The following is a 22,853-nucleotide window of genomic DNA, read 5'->3' on the forward strand; positions in this document are numbered from 1 at the left end:
CAAACAATTTTCAAGAGTGTGCCTGGGAGTCTGAAGGCGAATTCCAAACTTAAGTTGAAGACCAGCCTTGCCCGATAGCAACCATACTGGAATAAGTGTTTGCTCTCACAATGATCTGAACTCATTTGAATGCAGACATATTTTAAGTAAATCATGTCTTTTTTTTAATTTTCCTGTTTATTTATGTTTGAAAGAGAGAGAGAGAGAGAGAGAGAGAGAGAGAGAGCAGCAGAGGGGCGGAGAGATGGAGGCACAGAATCCGAAGCAGGCTCCAGGCTCTGAGCAGAGGGCTTGACACAGGGCTCAAACCCACAAACCATGAGATCATAACCTGAGCTGAAGTCGGATGCTTAACTGACTGAGCCACCCAGGTGCCCTAAATCATGTCTTTTCAATTCCCGCCTTATACTGGTCATTCACAGAGCCATCACAGACAGGTACCTCTATGTGAATAAGAAAAATGATGGGTTCAGTTTCTCTTCCTGGGCGGTTGACGCCCTGTGTCAGGCCAAGGCCTACAAGCAGACTGGAACTCAGTCCCTGCTCTGTCCTGAGCCAGATGTCCCCATCTCAGCAATAGTCTACCTGTACACGGCAAGCCTGGTCACACAATGTTTAAATGTAACCCTTACTGGAGTCGGCCCCTGTCTCCAAAACCCCACCCATTGCCGCCTTCTCAGTTATGCATGTAACAGTCAGTGAAGAAGATTTTTTTTCCCCGACTTAGTAAAGGGAGTAACTCTTTGGAAGCTCTCCTGTAGAAGAGGCAGGGTTTTTACCCCAGTAATCCTCATAAACTCTTCCATCCAGAAAAGTTGAGTATTAACATCCATGCCATGGGCACGAAAGAACTATCATTCACCTAGTTTCTGTTCAAGGAGTCTCAATGAGGTCCAGGAAAACTTCCAACATTTACTTACTGGTTTTGTTTTCTTGACATGAAATTTCGTGGCACGATTTTGTAACTTTAAGTAGAAAGAAATGTAGGAGGTAAAGGGGCATGGGTTCTACCCTCATCTACATAAGTTTCTTTTTTTTAATAGATCTTACCCCCATTCTACTTTATTTTTTTTAAGTTTATTTATTCTTGAGAGAGACAGAAAGAGAGAGAGGGAGAGCGAGTGAGCAGGGGAGGGGCAGGGAGAAGGAGACAGAGAATCCCAAGCAGGCTCTGTACTGTGAGTTCAGAACCTAACATGGGGCTCCAACCCATGAACCACGAGGTAAGACCCGAGCTGAAACCAAGAGTCAGACACTCAACCAACTAAGCCACCCAGGTGCCCCTCCCCCCAAATTTTAAGACAATGGCAAAACTTGGGGTACATACTCTTTCTAAAATATTTTAAAATTTTTCTTTCTTCTGTAAGTTTATAATTAAACCTTTACAAATGCTCTACAAAATTTTGCTGTTACAAAAATAAATCAATGTGGAACAATCCACTGATCATTATAAAAGCCCCTGATAATGTTTATAATAAATGGTATTAAATCATATAGACCAAATCAATTTGAAATGATGATGTAAATCAGAAACTCAGGGTAAGTCCTTAGAGGAATAACTAGAAGTGGTTTGAGTTGGTCTATCTTTTGGCTAAGCAAACATTTCAAAATCATTATGACTTATTTCAAACTCTATTGCATAGAACCACAAACAATATAACATCTTTAGGCAACAGGTTATGCTTGATGAGTCTTACTTTCTTTTTAAACATTCATTTTTCAAATTACTGTACACTCATTAAATAAAATTTGGAAAACGTAGAAAAATAAAAAGGAAAAACCCCAAGGCACCCATGTTTCTATTAAAAAAAATGAAACCTCACTCATTGGTTTTGTAGAAGAGTTAGAGCAAAAATTAAACACCTGATAATACTGTTAATATGACTAACTTACTAAATGCATTAATAAAGAGTTAAAAACTTCCACCATCTATCCTTAAAAAATCGGTGTTTTCTTCATAGACTACTAGCAATGTTTCCATGAAAACATCGCATTGTTTTGCCACAAATAATGAAAAATTACTTTGCCTAGTTCTGAGGGATATTAATTTTAATATTTGAGGTGGGGATAGGCGGGGGGAGGAAGAGGGGAGAGAGACAGAGAATGTGCCAGCGGGGCAGGGGCAGGGGCAGAGGGAGGGAAACACAGAATCCGAAGCAGGCTCCAGGCTCCAAACTGTCAGCACAGAGCCCAAAGCGGGACTCGAACTCACGAATGGAATCGTGAGATCATGACCTGAGCTAAAGTCGGACGCTTAGCCAACTGAGCCACCCAGGCGCCCAGTTCTGAGGGGTATTTAATGTAAATGAATCTGCTGACCTTCAGGGTGTCTCTGTTTGCATCGGGCAGGAGGATGACAAGAAGGTTCAAAGCCTGTAGTTGTTGCCTCTTGGTTGGAAGATCTGCAAACAGATTAAATAAATCTAAACTCTTTTCTTTACCCAACATTTTTTTTACTTCCTTTTTTGCATTTTGTAAGAAAAAAGTTATTTGGCATAAACATCACTGTGAAATGTAAGACACAACAACTGAGCAGTGAGCATTCTTGAGTGTGTTTGAGAGAGATCAGGAGAAACAGCTGCTGCTTTAGAGTTTCCCTCTCCCTCGGAATGCTCACTTCCAACTGTGATCGTATGATGAGCGGCCTTATGTTTGCAGACATACAACAGCGCTTTGGAAATCATCTTAACTTCTGCGTGATAATCACTCCCCAACGAAGAGACACAGAAAGTGGGACCTTCTGTGGTAAGGTGTCAAGATGCATCTGTAACACTGAAGTTTGTTTCTTTACTGGTGAGTGAACACATTACATGGGAAGAGTCCATCAATTCCAAAAGGAATATGAAAAACTGAGTCCGAAACACAGTAAGTGGTCACCATACATCCATGGAACGAATGAAAAAACCAATCAGCAATGACCAAGTTGAAGCGGTACCTTATTAGCATTGATATTTATCACTTTTTATTAGCCCTTAACCCATATAAGTAATACTCAGGGATATTTGGAGTCATTTTGGTATTTTGTTCCTCAGGAATAAATTTGTGCTTGAATCCATTTCCAAAGAATATATGCAAAACAGTATAACTTAACCATTACAAATATTTTAAACAGATGAGGATTTCGGTCATGTCTCCCCCTAGAAATTCTGAAGAAATGTTATGAAATGACACATGAGAATCATCTCAATATTATACACTTGAGGAATAGCCTGGAAAATAACAGAATTATTCAGCCATAAAATAAAAAGAACAATATCTTGCCACCTGTGACAACATGAGCAGACCTTTAGGACATTATATGAAGTAAAATACGACAAAGATAGATACCATATGATTTCACTTACAGGTGGAATCTTAGAAGAACAAACAAAACAAAAACAAAAAAATAAGCTCATAGATACCAAGAACAATTGGTGCAAGCCAAAGGCAGGGGTGGTGAGGGGGCAAAACAGGTGAAGGGTGTCAGTAGGCACAAACTTGCGATGTAATGTACAGCATGGCGACTACAGTTAATAACAATGTATTGCATATTTGCAAGTTGCTAAGAGAGTAGGTCTTAAAAGTTCTCCTCACAAGAAAAAAATATACTGTGACTATGCGTGGTGATGAATGTTAATCAGACTTACGGTAATGACCATTTTACGATATATACAAATACCAAACCATTATGTTGTATCTAATGTTATAGGTCAATTATATCTCCATTAAAAAAAAAAAAGTTGGAATCCTCCCCCGAACAGGTCTGGTGGAGCTCACCATAGTCATCAACAGTGGCCCCCGTTCACTCTCGAAAGTGTCCCAATTTGGAAGTTAAAGATAAGGCCATTAGAACGTAGTGGTGGCTTCTTTCCTTTACAGATGGCCTCTAGGACTAAATGGAATAATTATGCCAGTACATAAACCTTAAAAGATCCCTGTATTCACTGGAAAAGAATCAACAACTATTTGAGACATTAATTTGGAGCTTGCCCAAGACCACGAAACAGCAAGATAGGAGGTGTTTGCAGCCCTCCATCAGGGAGGCAGCCAAATAATTTGTTCCATGTTTCTGCATGACAATTTCAGAACTTAATTTTTCAGGAAATAATCACAGGCTCTGCCGCATCTCCCTGTGCTTTTATGATAACTGGTAATCCACAGCTTCTCCAGTAAGTGTTGCTTTTAACACTTGGCAAGAAAAAAAACATGTATCAGATTTTACGTGACTCGTTCTATTATAAAAGAAATGTGAAGTTCCAGGTTTTAACGAGAAAATATGTTGTATTGCTTGATGGGCATGCAATTAATCTGTACCTGAAGAGAACATTCTGTTAACCGTTTACTCAGAGACGCGTATTTCTAAAGGAAAAGGAAAACAATGTGTGGCATTCAAGCATCCGTTGACAGTGAGTCAATTTGTCTACCCAAATATATCTGGTTACATCCTTTGGGATGCAAAGTGTCATTAAAACAATTAATATGGATGGCAGCAGGACAAGGACTGCTCCAGAGAGAGATGGCACTTACTCTGGACAGCTTGAAAGGCTTTCAGATACTCTACACTCAGCAGCGGCTGGGGCAGCTCCCGGATGAACAGCTTCAGCAGGCTGGCCGCGTCATGCTGCTTGACATTTTCCCAATTAAACGTCCCTTCATAAAACTTTGCTTCTAGTTCTTGGCAAAGATTCTGAAAGGCAGAAGAAGAAGAAAAAAAAAAAGCTACAGTAAGTGTATTTTTTTTTTCCTGCTGAAAGTGTGATCCACTTCCCACTTTACAAGAGATTGTACTCTCTCGAAAGAATCTGAAAGTACTTCTCTGTCACTCAGAAAAATACTACTCCGCCAAGCATACTTTTCCAATGAAAAATTATACCCATGGCCCCCGAAATGCAAAAATGGTATACATTCTCCTGGATATGCAACAGACCCTAAGCAGTAAAGGTTTAATTAAAAGATTAGTTAAGGGGTGCCTGGGTGGCTCAGGTCATGATCGCAAGTTCGGGAGTTCGAGCCCCCCCAATGGGCTCTCTGCTGTCAGCGTGGAGCTCACTTCGGATCCTCTGTTATCTCTGCCGCTCCCATTCATATGAACTCTCTTTTTCCCAAAAATAAACATTAAAACATTTTTTTATTAAAAAAAAAGATTAGTGGAAATAGTCTTTCCATCTGGGGGGCTTTATGTTAATTTTTCACTCAATTTTTAAAAACTCATTTTTATCAAGTCTGTTTTAAATTATTTAGAAGTACATTACATAACAAAATACATAATCAATCTTGGGGCTGTAGGCAGAAGGCTACCTCTGATTAGTCACCTCTGGGAAATGGAAAACCAAATTCTACAGCAAATGAGGCCTGAAAATACATCAATATACCTGTCTTGGTATATTGGCTTACTTATGGTAAGCCGTAAGTGACACAGCCATCCTGCTGTTAGCTGTGGAAAACAGTCGGAGTCCATGCAAAATTAGAAATACCAAGTTCATTTACCTCAAGGACTCCATAAGATTTGCCAAATTATTAGTAATCAATTTAGTTTCAAAATCACTATTTTCTACATGCATTTCACTGTGGCATAAATCTTATTATGTTGGAAATCCTTCCAAGTTTCTGTCACGTCCTTGATTATTTTAAACTGTTCTCCCAAAGAATATTCTTCATTTTTCTTGCGAGGTGAATTTAGTCCGCTTTCTCTTCCCAACACAACTCTGCCCTCTACTTATTTTTGTAATTGGTGAAATACATACAGGTGAGCCTAGAAATGGGGAGGAGGGGAAAGAGAGGCAAAGGGAGAGGAAGGGAAGGAGGGAAGGAGGGAAGGAGGGAAGGAGAGAAGAAGTAAGGAAGAGGGAGAGGAAAAAGGAGAGGGGGAGGATTGAGAGGGAGGGGGAAGGGCTGGGGAGAGTAGGCAGAAGAGTATAAAGAATTTGGTGGGGCTGGGGAGAAAGACAACCAAAAACTTTGCATATTATCTTTAAATTATTTATAATGGACCAGCTGCTGCATAATTTGGGATGTGACAATAGGCTGGGTTGAAGAGTTGAGTCAAATGAATCCACTTAATTGACCTTCTTAGAAATTACATTTCTAAGAGCTGGTCTGCCAGCCCTCCAGTCAAAAATGTAAAACATGCATTCTGTTCACTACCCTATACTCAAGGAAATGTGTTTACAACTCTTAGGAGTTGGCCATCACATTGTGCTAATTAGTGAACTGAGAAGCGGTATTCTTGCCGATGTGGGTAATCTGAAGTCACGCTACCTGTTTCTGAGGGATTCTTTCTCTGTAAGAGGACGTGCTTCTCAACAGAACTTATCTCAGAATCACACACACTATCCATGTTTGACTGTTGGTAAAACAAAAACAAAAACAAAAACAAAAACAACCAATGGCACCTAATCAAACGTACACGGACCCCAAAGCAGTTTCAGGGACCTCTGTGAACCAGACACCAAACCCACGGGACACAAGCTGAATGAAATTTGTGAGCAGGGTATATGTATCAGGTTACTCGAATCTGATTAAACCGAGATCACCCTATGCAGTAAGAGCCAGGTAGGCCGAAACTAGCATCCTACATTGAGGAAGCTTATCAAAATAAGCAGATGATGTGAACCGTGCAAGGTATGAATACTAATTCCAGTCCTGGCAGTCCCACAGCCTCAGTCACAGGCAAAGAGCACGTGCGCCCACCAAGAGTCGTTTCTCCCTGATTCAGTTCTAAAAATGTCCGATAGAATAGGTCTTGAGGAAACGAAGAGAAAATCTCTCTTCTCCCTATCCTGTTTTCTCTTGGATTTGCAAATTCTGGAAGACTTGTGCTCTTCTCAGGTGAGAGCCAAAGCTGACTTTGGAGAGGAGACTGTTAGTGGCTGCTAACCAAAACCTCTTCCTAGACACGTTTCCCAGATACAGCCACAATTTCAAGCATGAGGCCCCTGTAAAATGCAATTCCCCTGGGACGCTGATGTACTATGCCTCATCTGCAGGGTGAGTCCATCTTTACATGCATTTACTGGATGCTTTATCCCCAGAGCAGGAGCTGGGGGACAGGGAGAAAGGCGGAAGATACACAGCATCCCAAGAGAGTGGGAACAAAATGCCACCTTGCCAGAAAAGGTGACAGGGGGAGGGAGGAAGGGCAAGTCTGGGAATCACCTCATCTCTTTCACAAGCCAGGCTTGGGCTACCTGGCATCCAGTGAGACAGGAAGTATGAAAGTCAGGATAGCAGTGGGGCAGAGTCTCATTCTGTCAGCTCCCAAAGACTTCTGTATGGGGACTATTGTCATGTCTCCTACTCTGCTCCCCTGCTGGAGTTTATCATCCTGACTTTTTAATCTTTTTTTTACGTTTATTTCATTTTTGAGAGAGAGAGAGAGCATGCACAAGTTGGGGAGGGGGACAGAGACAGAGAGCACAAGGAGGAAAGGAGAGAGAGAGAGGGAGACACAGAACCTGAGCTGTTAGCAAGGAGCCTGACGCGGGGCTCGAACCCACAAACCATGAGATCAAGACCTGAGCCGAAGTGGGACGCTTAACCGACTGGGCCACTCAGGCGCCCATCCTGACTTTTTTCAATTGCTATTACTCATGCTGACTAAATCCACCACCAGTCCCCCTATTGATACTTTGACTCATCATGTTCTCTTTTCCTGAGAAGGATGAAACTACTCATGTCTTTTTGCTTGTTATGCTTTTGTGCCTATTCTAGGCTTGCACAGCAAAGACATTAAAATTATTTGCTTCTTTATTTATCATGGTATTATTACAGCTAATGTGATTCTGAAGAGAAATCAAAACCTATAAAAATCAGCAAAGACTACATAAAACCAAATATAAACTGAATGTTAAGAAAACAGAAAACTAAATACAAACTGAATGTGAAGGGTCACCTGGGTGGCTCAGTCAGTTAAGCATCCTACCCCTGGTTTCAGCTTAGGTCCCGATCTTACGGTTTGTGGGATCAAGTCCCAAGTCAGGCTCTGCGCTGACAGCGTGGAGCCTGCTTGGGATTCTCTGTCTCCCTTCCTTTTTGTCCCTCCGCTGCTCAAGCTCTCTCTCTCTCAATATGAATAAATAAACCTAAAAAAAATTAAGCGGTTTTATCGTTATACATGGGAAGAAGGGGTGGGGAAGACAAGTTACCTTTTAAAAGGCCAAAGCTGTCTGTGCTGACAGCTTAGAGCCCGGAGCCTGCTTTGGATTCTGGGTCTCCCTCTTTCTCTGCTCCTCCCCACCCCCCTCAAAAATAAACATACATTTAAAGTATTTAAAAATAAAATGGCAAAGCAGAATTAAACAACACTGGTGGAACTCAGAGATCACCTTGATCCTAATGGCAGCTCCGGGTATTCTTAAGAGACCTTCAGTTTCCAAGCCTCCCTCTTCAATCCGAGAAATCAGCTGCGTAGAAACAGAAGAACATTCTGACTTGGGTATTCTTGAGAGGTACAATTCCAAATTTAAGATCTGCTTCACATATAAATACACGCAAGCTGACGTGCAAACTGGGTTTCACCAAGTTTTGAATGCTATGGCGCTAGCCCTACCCTGCAAACCAGTGAAGCCCCGAAACTTTACTCACAAATTAGAAAAAGTTGGGTTTTATTCTCCTTTATTACAGAAGTGTATAATTTCACACAACAGCTGTCACACTCTAAACAAATGGAGACTGAAGATGTTCATTGTTTAAAAGCCACTGAGACCATCCATTTCTTCCGCTTTTCCAGAAATGTATGTTCTGCAATCAAATAAATCTAGGAAATTCCAGTACTTGCACATTTACATCTCATTTTTGGTTTGTTTGAAATAATTATTTATGGTATGAAGAAAAAAAAACGGTTTGTGAATATTCATTTTTAAGCTTTTAAGCTTTTGGTGGTAAACCTAAGTAAAAACAGTTCTTGTATAGGGTTTTTAAATAGTACCTGATACCCAGTGAATACATACAGGTCTGTCTCCAGAAACGCATTAAAGTAACAAATTTTTTTTTTTAAATAATGCCAAAACCTACAAGATTAAGGCAAATGGAGAAATTACAATGGCATACTGTTGGAAGCTTAGGAAGATGATTAAAAAAAAAGTGCTTAGTTTCTTGGCAGAGTGATCTTCCAATTGAAATATGTATTCCCTGGGCAGTGCCCAAAGGCTTTATAGGGGGTACTCTGCTATTTTAAGGAAATCCATTTCCTTGTCCTCAGGTTAAATATAAGGCAATTACTAGTATCAGACAGGTTTTCCTTCCTACCACCCACCCCTTTCCACAAGTCTTATAACTTCACAAAAGACAAACCTACTCTTCACTCATCCCCAAACTTACTAAAATCTCTCTGCACACCCTAAGACATAAATAAAATCTTCCAGAGTGCCAAAGAATGTAAATTTTTATCTTTTTTTTTTCCCCCAGAGAAATCTCCTTTAATGATTTACCAAGGCTCTATAAACTGCACGAAACTTACTGCTTCTCCCTTGCTTATACAAATGTCTACTAGGAGCAAAGCATGGTATCATAAAATGAGGTCTCCTGACCTTTGTCTAGATGTCCTGAAATCAGATATATTGTACTGTGTAGACACTGGAAGAGAGGTAATTTTTCTTTAATGACCTCACTTCTTCTATCCCTGGATTATGGCCAAAGAATGCACTGATCTTGGGGGAGTCAGGTAAGAATAAAGCAAAGGGTAGTCTCGAAATTCTCCTAAGGATTTATTAGCAGCTGAAGAAAGAACCATCCTTGACCAGTCAAAGCAGTACACGATTTTTAAAAATTCAACTGGAATGTTTTCCAAGATCACATTTTTCAATTACGTTAGATAGTAAACCCACAGCAAACCTTTACATGAATTATCTCAGATGAGAAGGGCATTATTCAATAAAGGATTTAAAACCAAATTTATCAAATAAGACCATGCAAAATTTATTCACTGTTCAAGCAATTTTCATTTTTATTTCATCTTCTAAAATGTTTAAAATGTTCTAGTGGCAAAAAATAAAATTCTGTGCTAGCTGCTACAGCAAATTAGTTCCTAGCAGTAATATATGCCTTCCGTTTTCATTAAATACACAGGAAAAATGGATAATTTCTAAATAATTGACAGTAAGTCTTAAATTTTTATATTTAAGTTCTTTTCATTATTCTCTAATGTGAAAGAGCAGCATTCAATAGAGATATGCATATATATTGCCTCAAAGAATGCCATGTGTTTTCTTCATATTTCTCTCTTTAAAAGTAACATTTTTATGGGGCACCTGGGTGCTCAGTCAGTTAAGCATCCGACTTCAGCTCAGGTCATGATCTCACACTTTGTGAGCTCGAGCCTCGCGTCGGGCTCCATGCTGACAGCTCAGAGCTTGCAGCCTGCTTAGAATTCTGTGTCTTCTTCTCTCTCTGCCCCTTTCCTGCTCACGCTCTCTCTCTCAAAAATAAACATTAAACGTTTTTTTAAAAATAACTTTTTAGCTACCACATTATATAGCATTATCAAAATATAAATAATATTCTATAGCACTTTTACTTTCAAGACTTAAAAATGAAAAATAACTATATTGATCTATATTTTAATCAGGCTGCTTTTTAGTAATTTATCCTACAAGAGACATTACATAATTTATCAATAATGTTCATACTATTTCCCAAGAGAGATTACATACTTACACAAATTTATGAATTGAAAATGAAGTCAGAAGTTTTTGACACAAAGTATCTTTGATTTGGCAGATTCCTGTGACAGTGAGAATTTGCCAGTTTGTCAGAATTTTTCTATAGATAAAAATTAAGAATATTTCTATTTCCCTAACTCTTTCTGAGACTACAGTTTAAACAACGTGTCTGAGCAAAAACAAAACAAAACTAACAAGAAAACAACAGATATGATTCACAGATATTAGCTAAGCTTTGTTAAAGCCCTTTTGGGGGTATAATTCTTAATAAATAAAAAAGTATAATCCTCTAAAAATTGATAAATCTTTTTTTGCAAATCAGTGACTTCCAATTCTTTCCTTTGTACAAAATGGAGGAAATACCTAATTGGGGTGAGAGTTGATCACTCAAAAAATATTTTTCAGTGACAGATGACTGTATTTTTTGTGCTTATAATTCAGAGGGGACGCAAGTAGAGGAGTTTTATCCAAGAGTAAACTCTTTTTTTTTTTTAAATTTTTTTTCAACGTTTTTTATTTATTTTTTGGGACAGAGAGAGACAGAGCATGAACGGGGGAGGGGCAGAGAGAGAGGGAGACACAGAATCGGAAACAGGCTCCAGGCTCTGAGCATTCAGCCCAGAGCCCGACGCGGGGCTCGAACTCACGGACCGCGAGATCGTGACCAGGCCGAAGTCGGACGCTTAACCAACTGCGCCACCCAGGTGCCCCATCCAAGAGTAAACTCTTTATACCCTTATTTTTTATGTGAACAAAAAGACTTTAAGGCTATTATCTAACAACTTCAAACTGGTTGGAAGCCTGAGTCTTCAGAATGTTGAAATGAGTGACAGAAATGTAAAATAATAAATGAGAAAACAATTCCAAGAGAAAATCACAGGGGACTGCATTCAATCCTCAGCCTGATCAGGAGACAATTTCCGAATTTCTGTGGGGACCAAAGCTTACTCTTCACTAGTATGATGGTGAATTTGATAAAAGTCCAGCGTGACTCATCATTGGTTATTTGGTCAAACACCAGCCTAGATGTTACTGTGAAGGTATTTTTTACGATGTAATTAACACTTAAATCAGTACATTCTGAGTAAAGCAAATGACTCTACATAACGTGGGTGGGCTTCATCCAATCAGTTGGCAGACTCAGCAGTAAAGACTGAGGTTTCCCAAAGAAGAGGCAATCCTGCCTCAAGACTACAACATGGAAAGCCTACAGGAGTTTCCAACCTGCAGGTTTTGGGCTCAACGCTGCCATTATCACCTCTGGCCAAGTTTCCAGACTCTGGACTGCTCTATTTCAGATGTGCCGTTCCCACAATGGCATAAGCCAATTCTTTAAAAGAAATCTCTCTGTACAAACATGCATACACACACAACACCTTATCGGTTCTGTTTCTCTGGAGAACCCATATCCACTTGGAAAGGATGCTGCTGAGATCCTTGCTCCATACAGTCATCTGTGGTGGTAACGTGCACCTTTTACTTAAACTGATGTGAATACATGGCCCACATTTGTTAGCATCTCCAGCTAATCACAGGCACGGTTGACAACTATCCACACAGATACAAGGTCTACAGGCAGGGACTGGCAGAGGCTGATGAGTAGAACACACGGCGTGGAGCAAAGATCATTAGGAGAAACAATGAGCTACAGGTTTGGGTGTAATGGTGAACATGAGGAATAATGCAATCAGAGGTTACTAGCTAAGACTGCTAATGACTGGTTTGGAAGAGCAGAAGAATCCGTGCCAAGGAGACTAAGCTTTACTACTGAATGAGTTTGTTGAGCCAGCCAATTGTGAAAGTTCCCACTGCCACTCTTGCTCTCCCCAGAGCTTTCAGAAATTGTGATGTGCTGGAAAAAATCTACAGCTTGGGTAGTCCCTAACTGATCTGACCTACCTTCCTCGCTGTAGCATTCCTGGCTTTTATCACCTAGAATCTAGGTTTCTGAACAATGATGGCTCAGAGATTAGACTGAAATTTTTATATTGCCATAGATCCTCCCCTTATGAATAATTGAGCGTGGATCACACCAGTGACTTGATAGTTTAGCAATCACTTTCTAATTCTACTTTATGGTTTCTTTGCCTACTTTGGAAGTAGGCACTAGTAAATTAAATTGGACATCCTCACTGTAAATAGGAAAGCTTGGGAAATACATACAGGCATGAAATATTCATGAGGATACAATTCCCTAGAAACTTATAAGCAGTTCCCACTCCTGTGTATTATAGAATTGAAATCTCAATTATACCAAGCTAGCTAATATAAGACAGGAAAATGATGCCAGGTAATCACAGTTATAGTAATAACACAGAAAACATCACCATGAAATAAAAATTATGAGCCCTTGAAACAAATTTGTTTCCTGAATAGAAAAATCAAAGTACAAAATAAAAGAGCACATCAATTGGAAAATGAGATTATAATATTATGAATGCCAAGGAAAAAAACTTCTATTAGTTCAAGTATGTTCTCTCTATGCTGACCCATCTAGGCTTACTTACTTTTTGAAATATCAAGGGTATTCGAGTTCCTGGTACTTTCCTCTGATCTTGTTCTAACAATACTGTCAATGGAACACAAAAAAGACCAGAATCTGCAACAAAAAATAAAATTTCTTAATTTCCGTCAATCTACAAAATATTAATGCAAAAATATTATGTCAACAGACTTCTGATGTAGTCATTCAAACACACAACTATTTATTGAGAACTTCTAAGTGAATGACAGTACCTAGCCATTATGTATACACATCTCAATAAGAAAATCTTGACCCTGTCTTATATAGGAATCTAACAAGGAAAGACAACTAAGCAAATGATTGCAAATAATCATCAAAATAATTAGAAAGCTATAGGGATGCCTGGGTGGGTCAGTGTGTTAAGCATCCGACTCTTGATTTCGGCTCAGGTTATGATCTCGCGGTTCAGGAGATTGAGCCCTGTGACAGCCTCACGCTGACAGCACACAGCCTGCTTGGGACTCTCTCCCTCTCTCTCCACCCCTCCCCTACTCGGGCACGCATGTGCACACGTGTTCTCTTTCTCTCTCAAAATAGATAAACATTAAAAAAATAATAATAATAATTAGAAAAGTGTAAACTGCCAGGTAAGAGAAATAGTGCTATAGGAGTATGCAAAATATGCAAATAATTTACTAAAGGTAATCAAAAGTTCTGGTTAAAGCAAACGTTACTCATCTCTTTCATACTTAATTGACATCTAACATCCTACAATACAGAAAAATATAAATTCTTGCTTTTTGAGAAATCAGCCAACATTATGATCTTGTTCTACAAATGTTTTTCTTTGGAAAATATAGATATTTGGTAGTCTTAAATTGAAATTCATAGTTTTATATATTTGGGAATAACTCCCCACGAAATGAAAGGCAACAATTTATAATTTTTCTAAATTAAAATCATATGCATTCAGTCTGGTGTGAGCATAACTTCTGCCTAGCACCTCCTACCCCACCCCCATCACTGAATGTACAGTTAGCACAGAAGTGTGACACACATCATCAGGGGAGATATAAATCATTTGTGAACAAGGGGGTGGGGGTTGTACTGTGGAATGAGGACACTGAAAACTGACTCTCTATAGAGATGCCACTCAAAAGAATACCAGTAACCCAAAAAATAATTTCTAGTTTAGGAATTAAGAAAAAATGTAATATTCAAAAATGTCAGGAGTCCAGTTTGGGAGATAAATCTATTAGATAAGATACAAAAATATTTAAGAAACAGAAAGAAAATCTATTCTGTTAATAGTTAACGCTCTTAATGAGAATGGCTTATTATTTCTCTCTCTGTTAGAAAGCAATTCTCAAACATAAAAAAGCCTCTCTAAGCCATTTTAAAAGTCCTGAGTACTGAGTCACAGCTATTTAAATTATATTTCTATTTTATAGTTGGAAAAGGCTTTGTGACAAGTTTCTGAAAAAACATCTAAAGTCTTTCATTATCTATAATGGACTTGTGGAAAATCAGAAGCACCATTTAACTCAGAAATTCACCATCTCAAGCCTTAAGCTAAAACACTCAGAGGAACTGAGCACAGAATGAGGTCTTCTGGGGCCCAGCATGGGAGAAAGGACCTTGAGGGTAGATATACTTCATTCCTACAGAGAAACTGCCTCTAAAACTTAAATCAGGGAAATACGTGTCTTTATTAATGTTACCATAGTAACTCAATAATCCTAATTCTTGGTATCTCTTTAAGGGAGCACTTAAAGAAGAGGTCAGAGATTCCTAAACAGTTAAACTTTGTCAATAGAGAATTATCTGGATTTCCAGACCAAGAATTGAGAAGATGTCTGTTCTCTATCATATCATAAAAAATAAAGTCTGTTTATATAATGGGTAAAGCAAGTTGCTTACAAAAGAAAAACACATATCCACGATGAGTATAGTTTGGTGGTGTTATGGCCACAATGGCATTATTTTCTTAATATTAAGTGAAGAATGTTTTTTGCAAAATAGTTAAAAGTAGAATGTAAATGAGCAAAGAGGCTACTAACCACCCTATGTATTTCCCATCAAAAAATAAGCAAAAGCAATCGATCAACTACCTTCAAGTTATTTTTCAAGATCTGATTTTGGAAATAAAGTAGTTTATGTACCCAATGTACTTTTTAAACATACTATTTTCAAAGGAAAGAACATTTGCGGAAAGATTCCTTAACTTAGGATTTCCTTCAAAGGTAATTAAGTATTTTATTACCTCTTTATTTTCTATAGTCCGGGAGAACGGTGTAGGTTTATCAAGTTTCAAGATTTTTGAAAACAACGTTTTAGAATCTGAACTTCGGATGTATTCAAGTGTCAGTTTACTTTGTAGGTGTTTCCCCCTCTAAGAATACCACTCAAAAGGTCATCTTTGCTACTTCTGAAGTAAATCTAACTGTTCTTTATTTCAAAATTACCTTTTGTTTTGACTTTCACAGCTTTTTGTTGCTTCAGTTCAACACCCAATACATCGTAGAGGGCAGTCAGCTCAATTAGGGCTAAATGGCAAACCTTCTTCATGTCCTGGGGTGCCAGGTCACCAATCTTGGTGGTACCCGTTTTGTCTTTTGGCAGTCTGAAATTCTAAAATAAGTACCATTAATAAAGGTTTATAATATCTAACCCTTTTAGTCAAAGACGACTAAACTGTAACTGTACAAAGAAGCTATACTCAAAGTAGTGACAATGAAAGCTATGGCAGAATTTCTATAGTCAGGATGAAGAGCCATCTTGTCATGAGGATGGTCCTCAAACCTATAGCGAGTCAGTATGTGAGGTATGACAGACGATGCGACCAGACTATGTACTAGGAGTACTAATCCTCGTGGCAAAGAGGACAAAAGAGATGGTAAAACTGAAAAAGAACTCTAGTTATTGACTTTTAAGAACCAAGGAAGATTAGAAGACCAACCATGAGTAGGAGGAGGAGGAAGAAAAAGAGGATAGAGCCATGAGTGAGTGCTTACAATGTACGAGGTACCCTTTACCTACATTCTGTCATGTGTATTATAGGTATAATGATGTGAAATAAATAATATTTATAATACATATTAAAATATTGTCATAAAAACCCAGATAAGGTAGGTACAGAAGGGCTGTAGAGCACTGGGGTGACAGGGAGAGCAGAAGGGATACTAACAGCATGGACGTTAAAGCCAGAATGACTACCACTCATCTAGCTACTGACTAGCCACTAACAATCTGGCAACTGCTTAACCACGGTTTCTGAGAACGGCAGAAGGGGAGGACAGTGGGGAGGAGGAGGGGAGAGGAGGCAGGACGAAGGAGGAGGACATAGGTAGAGGGGAGAGGAAGAAAAAGAGAACAGGTAGAGGGGAAAAGGAGAGAAGGAGGGGAAGAAGGCCACCTAGTTCAGTGGGCTGTAGTGACGTTTAAATGCCTGGCACTTCCCAAGCACCTTTATATTGTCCCTATCATTATTACCTTCACCACTGAATAAATCAACTGAGACTTAGAGATACTACTATCACAGGCAAGTAAGTGGTGTTTTGTTGTTTCCTGCCTTTCCCAAATATTATCTACGACCTATTCAGCCACTTTTAATATTAAATGCATTAAATATAAGAAAGCACAAAGTAAAAACATGAATTTTGCTAACATATTTAAGACAAATTTTATTCCTACTGTATTTACGGATTACTAAAAACTATGATCATTCTTTGATGGTTTGATAAAAAAAGGTTATAAAGATTATATCTTTAGGGTTTATTCTTCACTTCCTCATTTAACGGACAAGGATGTTCAACTATTCCCTTTTATTCCCTTTACTTTGCTAATTTTTGTACCATGTTATTAACACTTCATGGTCTAAAAACTAGTGCAAAAGACAGGTCTTAAAGCAGCAGTTCTCAAAGTAAGGTCCAGGGAACCAGGAAGTTACCAAATACTCTTTCAAGGCACCTATGAGGTCAAAACTATTTAATGAGTAATACTAAGGCATTACTTGCCTTTTCCACTCCCATTCCCTTATGATTATTCAGTGGAGTTTGCCAAAGGTGTAAGACAGGTGTTGGTGCAACAGACTGAACACAGATATAGAGGTGAGGCCCAACTGACTTCTACTACAGTGAAACACTGGAGTGGATAAAATGTAAAACCATGGCACACTTCTTAATAATTTGTTTCAGGGGGTGACTGGGTGGCTCAGTAGAGTAAACGTCCCACTTCAGCTCAGGCCATGATCTTGTGGTTTGTGAGTTCGAGCCCCACATCAAGCTCTGCACTAACAGTGCAGAACCTGCTTGGGATATTCTCTCTCTCTCTCTCTCTCTCTCTCTCTCCCCCCTTCTCTCTGCCCCTCCCACACTTGCACACGTGTGCTCTCTCTCAAACTTTAAAGAAAATCTTTTAAAAAATAATTTGTTTTAGAAAATACGATGATTTTTCATAAAAATGTTATTTATGGTAACTGTAATACTGTAAAGTGGATTAATAATTTCCAAATGTCTCAATTTTAATTTCTAATTTGGTAAATATCCATAGGTATAATAACTGATATAGACAAAATCACTACTCTCATAGTATTTGTTGTTTACTTATCAAGAAAAATGATTCCTTAGTCTATGTATTCACGTTTCATAGGCCAAGAACAGAGGTTAGCGACAAACTTCCATGGAACTCAATCCAAAGAAATTCTTCACATTCCAAAATCACTTACGGCCATCCTCATCTCCTCAAAATCTTTCATGAAACCATAATTTCTGTAGAACTATGTGTATGCCTTCTGTCTTGGTTCAGCCACAGCATACTTCTAAGTAGCTGCAAAGTTCAGGGAGCCAACAAATGCTCCAACAATAGGAAATCACAGATTCTTAGCCAGAAGGCCACGTATCTGAGGTTTTGTCAAAGCGCTGGAAGTCATGGTAGTTATTGTCCTCAATACCAACATCCTTCCTGACTAGTGAAACAAAAGCTTTTTGAAGTCCCTCAGTACTTTTTAAGAGCCTAAAAAGGTTATAAGACCAAAATGTTGAAGTTTCACTGTCTTAAAGCATTTCCTCAAACCTACAACTTTTGGAATTGAGCAGCTAATTCCTTTCAAGCAAACTCAACTCCAAGAGAGAACTTTCAATAGTTCTTTATGAGAATATGAAATAAAACAGCAGTAGACATCATTAAATATATAGTCTAAGTGAATTTCCAGCGTAAGTGTTAACGGTGCAGTGCATGGGAGCTGAGAACGTGAGGCCAAACCACAGGTGGACAATCTTGTGTCCATCACTTACTAGCTATGTGACCTCTGGCAAATTACATCACCTCTGTGTCACCTCAGCCACTTCATCTGTAAGATGGGAACAACAGAACCTACCTTACAAGGCTGTAGTGAGGATCAAATGGCCCAAGTAAAGACTCAAAAAGTGTTGCATTATCACTACATTTCTTTCCTACAGCTTTTTCAATAAATTCAAGATTTTGTGCCTTTCCTTTTTGCCTAACTATTACTGTAAGGTAAGAGAAAACATGATAAGGCTAATACTCTTATTTGATAAATGGTTTTTTGATCCTATTCTGCAAAAAGTCCCAATAGGTAGGAATTATTACAGCATATTCTAGGTGGGGACTTGAGACTAAATATGGCCACAAAGCCCGTGCAAAAGAAGGATGCAAGTTCAGATCTTCTAGATTCTAAATGCAGTAATAACCATTCTGTTCTGCTCCATTTTCTCTGTCCACCAGAGCATGTGGGGAGGAATCTAGGTGGATCGGTACTGTTATAGGACTGTGAGCCCCTCAAGGGCTCATACAGACTCATTTCCGTATCCCTACTCTACCATAGGCCTGGCACACTGCAGGGGTCCTGTCCCAGTCTGTTCAATGAATTGAGACACACACCCTACAGGGAGAAAAGCACAGAATCGAGGTCAGTGAGGTTCAGGGCCACTGGCTGGATGCTCCCTCGCTGTCCTGTGATTTGTACTGAGCTTCACAAAATCACACAAAACTTGTCACATTTTCTTCAGGCCTGGCCCCAGAGTTCTGCTAATTGCATTGTTTTCTGAAGGGCTGAAACAATCTGATCTACCAACCATTTATTCTTTTTATTCAGTTCTAAACGTTTCCTTTAAATCAGTAGCTATTGATCTAATAAGCCAAACACATGTAATTTAATTATTTAAAGAACTAGCCAAGGTAAATGTTTAGAGAAACCTGAAATATTATTAGTTCAAACATTTGATTTACCTAGCAATATATGTCATGAACTTGCTTTTATTTATTTATTTATGTATTTATTTATTTATTTATCATTGTGCTTTAATGAAAGGAGTTAGTTCTTCATCCCAATGTTTAATTCATAGCAGCAGCTTTAAATATTTATGAAGTCCCCTGTCATTTTTGTTTAGTTAATAGACTGGATGGTTCAGTTCGCTGGCTAAGAGAAGGCAACGCAATTTCAGCAAAAGAAAAGCTCTTTGCCTTTTGAAAAATGTGCTTCAAGAATGAAGTGAAATAAAATTTCTCAAAAATGATAAGGTCACTGGTTCTCATGTGTTACTATAAATTAATCAGGTAGCTCTCCCCGACCGCACCCCTCTTTTGCAGACCTCACAATACAAAGGGCTCCTTAGGCACTCCATCAGTAAAGATGGACTTTGATGGACTTGACTTTAATACATCAAGTCACTTCTACCTTCAACTTGGAAAGCAAGAGAATCTATTCTTACCTGGTCAATTTCCACAGATGACTTTTTTTTTTTCCTGGTCTGCTAGGAAATACATTTCTTAACGAAGATTTTTCCATGTATAAAATGTGATTTTATTACAGCATTTCATTGTCATTTTCAGAGGATGAATATTTGTCTAGACAAATGAACTTTCAAATTTAGTTTTTTATATTTCCTCAATTTTTCATTTTTTTTAATGTTTGTTTTTGCAAGAGAGAGAGAGAGAGAGAGAGAGAGAGAGAGAGGCAGGCAGACTGTGAGCAGGGGAAGGGCAGAGAGAGAGGGGGGACACAGAATTCAAAGCAGGCTCCAGGCTCCGCACAGTCAGCACAGAGCCCAACACAGAGTTTTAACTCACAAACTGTGAGACCATGATCCAAGCCAAAATCAGACTGAGCCACCCAGGCATTCCAATATTTCTTCAATTTTTTAAATGGAGACCAAATAGCCGTAATTTAACCTTTTCTTGACAATTCAGGACTATAACCCTAAACACCTATTTTTGCATTGTGGACAAGTGTGTCTGCTTTGGCTTTCAGTGTCCTCATTCAATCCTGAAACAACACCTCTTCGATGTCCTCCAGAGTTGTTCCATTCTCCAGCAAACTGCCAAGGTGGGCCTCCATGCCTAGTTTTTGGTATTTAGTATGCACGGAGCTGTGTTACCAGACAATCAAGGTCATAATTCAATAAGAATCCAAAGGACACTGAATAAAGACCTAAGAACTAAATATAGGCATGCATTTAGAATAGAGGCTTTACCACAGTTACACTTTTAAAACTACGGATCTTCCATATTTCAGAATCCTTAATGTTTAGTCTCCAAAGTACGCTGAAGGAGTATTATTAAATTTCTATTGTACATGATGGACCCCACCAGCCAGAATCTTATTGATAAAATATCCCAAGCTACCCTGAACAAGTTGTCACCAGCACCAATACAGAGCCACTTAAACTCACACCTAAATTAAATACATATAGACCTTCAGGGCACATAAAGTGGAGTTGACATGGTCCTTCCAGGAAAAACTTGAGCTTCAAAAATTGAGTCCCTGAAGCCAAGCCTTTGCATGCCATATATAATTTACTATTTCCTTGTATGAAAAACAGGAATTGTAACATCTACATCATGAGATCATTTGATAAATTACAGAGCATATTTTCTGAGATACAGTGGGTACACAAAACAAAGTAGTAGCTACATTTTCAAACTGAAGCCCATGAGAGGTTATAAAACCTGATCTACAAATTTAAGAGGAGAAATCTGAATCTGCTGTGAGAGATCATAAAGAATTAACAAAGACTATACCCAACATTGTAAGAAAAATGAATTAAAAAATGGAAGTCAACACAGAACAATGTATTACATAAAGCTTACTGCTTATTTACAGAAGCAGGGGAGCATGGAGTAGAAATGGTATTTAAGGTTTATCTTCTTAGACACCTGCCTCAGAGTGATGAATATAAATATTCATTCCATCAACCATGCTGAGGACTCGTGAAAGGCTTACATGCCCATGCCTTCTATAAGACATATGGATAAATGGGTATAGAGATGAACAGATGCATATATGCATAGATAAATACCAGATTACATTGACAATAATTATCAAAAGCATGGCATCTTTACAGCTTAAAGGATTATTTTATACATTGTATCTAATGTAAATTCACAACCAGGAAGGACTTAATAATAAAGTTAGAGACCGAACTAGACCCCAAAGGATGAGTTAAGACTTTCTTGGTAAACAGGGAACAACAAGGAGGCCCAAATAGGAAGGTCATTTTAAGCTTGGGGTACAACATGAATAAAATCAAGAGGGTAGGTAAGCAGAAATGTTAAGCAGAGAATGAAACAAGAAAGGAAGTTTTGTTTTTAAGTCTCTAAAGTAGCTATTAATTTATATTCTATTCCACTTCTGAATGAACAGCTTAGAAGTCAACAGTGTCTTCATTTTTTTTTAAATTAGACTCTACGGTGTTTCACTTAAAACCCCTTCCATCTGTTGAGATATGGACTGCCCACTACACTGACAGTCTGGGAGTATAGGTCATCTCTTTAAGCCAAAGGATACGTCCTCCTTTACTTTTCCCATCAGGTATAAAAACAGATTCTTACAAATATATGATAAAGCCTGGAAACAACTTAGATGTCCACCATTAGGGAAAAGGTTGAATAGATTTTGATGCATCTTCACAATGGAGTAGGATATAGCTATAAAAAAAGAATGAGAAACATTTCTCTATGTTACTATGGAGTGATTTCCAGAATATAATGCTAAGTCAAAAATAACAAAAATTCAGGGTTGAGAAAAGTGTGTATAGTGGGCTACCATTTATCTGAGAACAGAAGGTTAAACCATAAAGTTAAAATAAAAAAGAATTTACTTAGAAGGTAAATTTACCTGTAAGGGGACAGAGAGAATAGAATGACGGCTCAGAGACAGAAGCCAGACTTTTAATACAACTTGTTTTTAAATTTGACTTCTGGACCACGTAAATATTTTACATGCTTACAAAACGAAATTACATTTCAAAAAAGCAATCCCTAAAAATTGAAAATAAAATGAAACCATTTACTTAACCAAGTGTGCAGTTGGTGGCTTAACCATATGGAGAATAACTATCCTTTGTAACCTAAAGCACAGTAATTTTATCATTACAGTCCTTTTGGGATATATCTCAAGGATACAAACAACTGAAGAGAAGAAAAACAAGTTTAAACTGTTTCCTAGTAATCATATTGTTAATAGCAGCGTTACCATTGTTATTCTGAGAACGCTGTGCATTAACTGAGGATAAAACAAACAAGTAATTATATGTGTTCTAATTATATCACCTGCTGTATCCTGAGAACGACTATTCTTGGCATGGAAGAAAGAAGATCCACATGCACTTCTGGCCTCTGAACAGGCTTGAAGCAATGACCAACCCACAGAAAGGAACGGTCCTGGTGTCCTGATCATACTTACAAAAGTGTACTTCTACTAAACAGACCCAGGGTTTCTTGCAGGTAACAGA

At 38.5% G+C, this 22,853-nt stretch overlaps 1 protein-coding gene across 3 annotated transcripts in view; it reads right to left on the reverse strand.

Moving 5' to 3' along the window:
* The window catches only part of ARHGAP18 (Rho GTPase activating protein 18), a 195,000-nt gene that overhangs the window by 22,892 nt on the left and 149,255 nt on the right, over positions 1-22,853 (reverse strand). For all 3 annotated transcript variants that reach the window (XM_086707805.1, XM_025925719.2, XM_086707806.1), the window contains 5 exons: positions 15,567-15,732; positions 13,145-13,236; positions 8,304-8,381; positions 4,507-4,666; positions 2,320-2,402 (listed from right to left, as the gene is read on the reverse strand). In XM_086707805.1, the coding sequence (XP_086563931.1) occupies positions 2,320-2,402; positions 4,507-4,666; positions 8,304-8,381; positions 13,145-13,236; positions 15,567-15,732 (579 nt within the window). The remainder of the gene's footprint in view (positions 1-2,319; positions 2,403-4,506; positions 4,667-8,303; positions 8,382-13,144; positions 13,237-15,566; positions 15,733-22,853) is intronic.

Source organism: Puma concolor, chromosome B2 (genome assembly GCF_028749965.1).
Source record: "Puma concolor isolate L17-30 chromosome B2, mPumCon1.1.hap2, whole genome shotgun sequence".
Taxonomy (NCBI): Eukaryota; Metazoa; Chordata; class Mammalia; order Carnivora; family Felidae; genus Puma; species Puma concolor.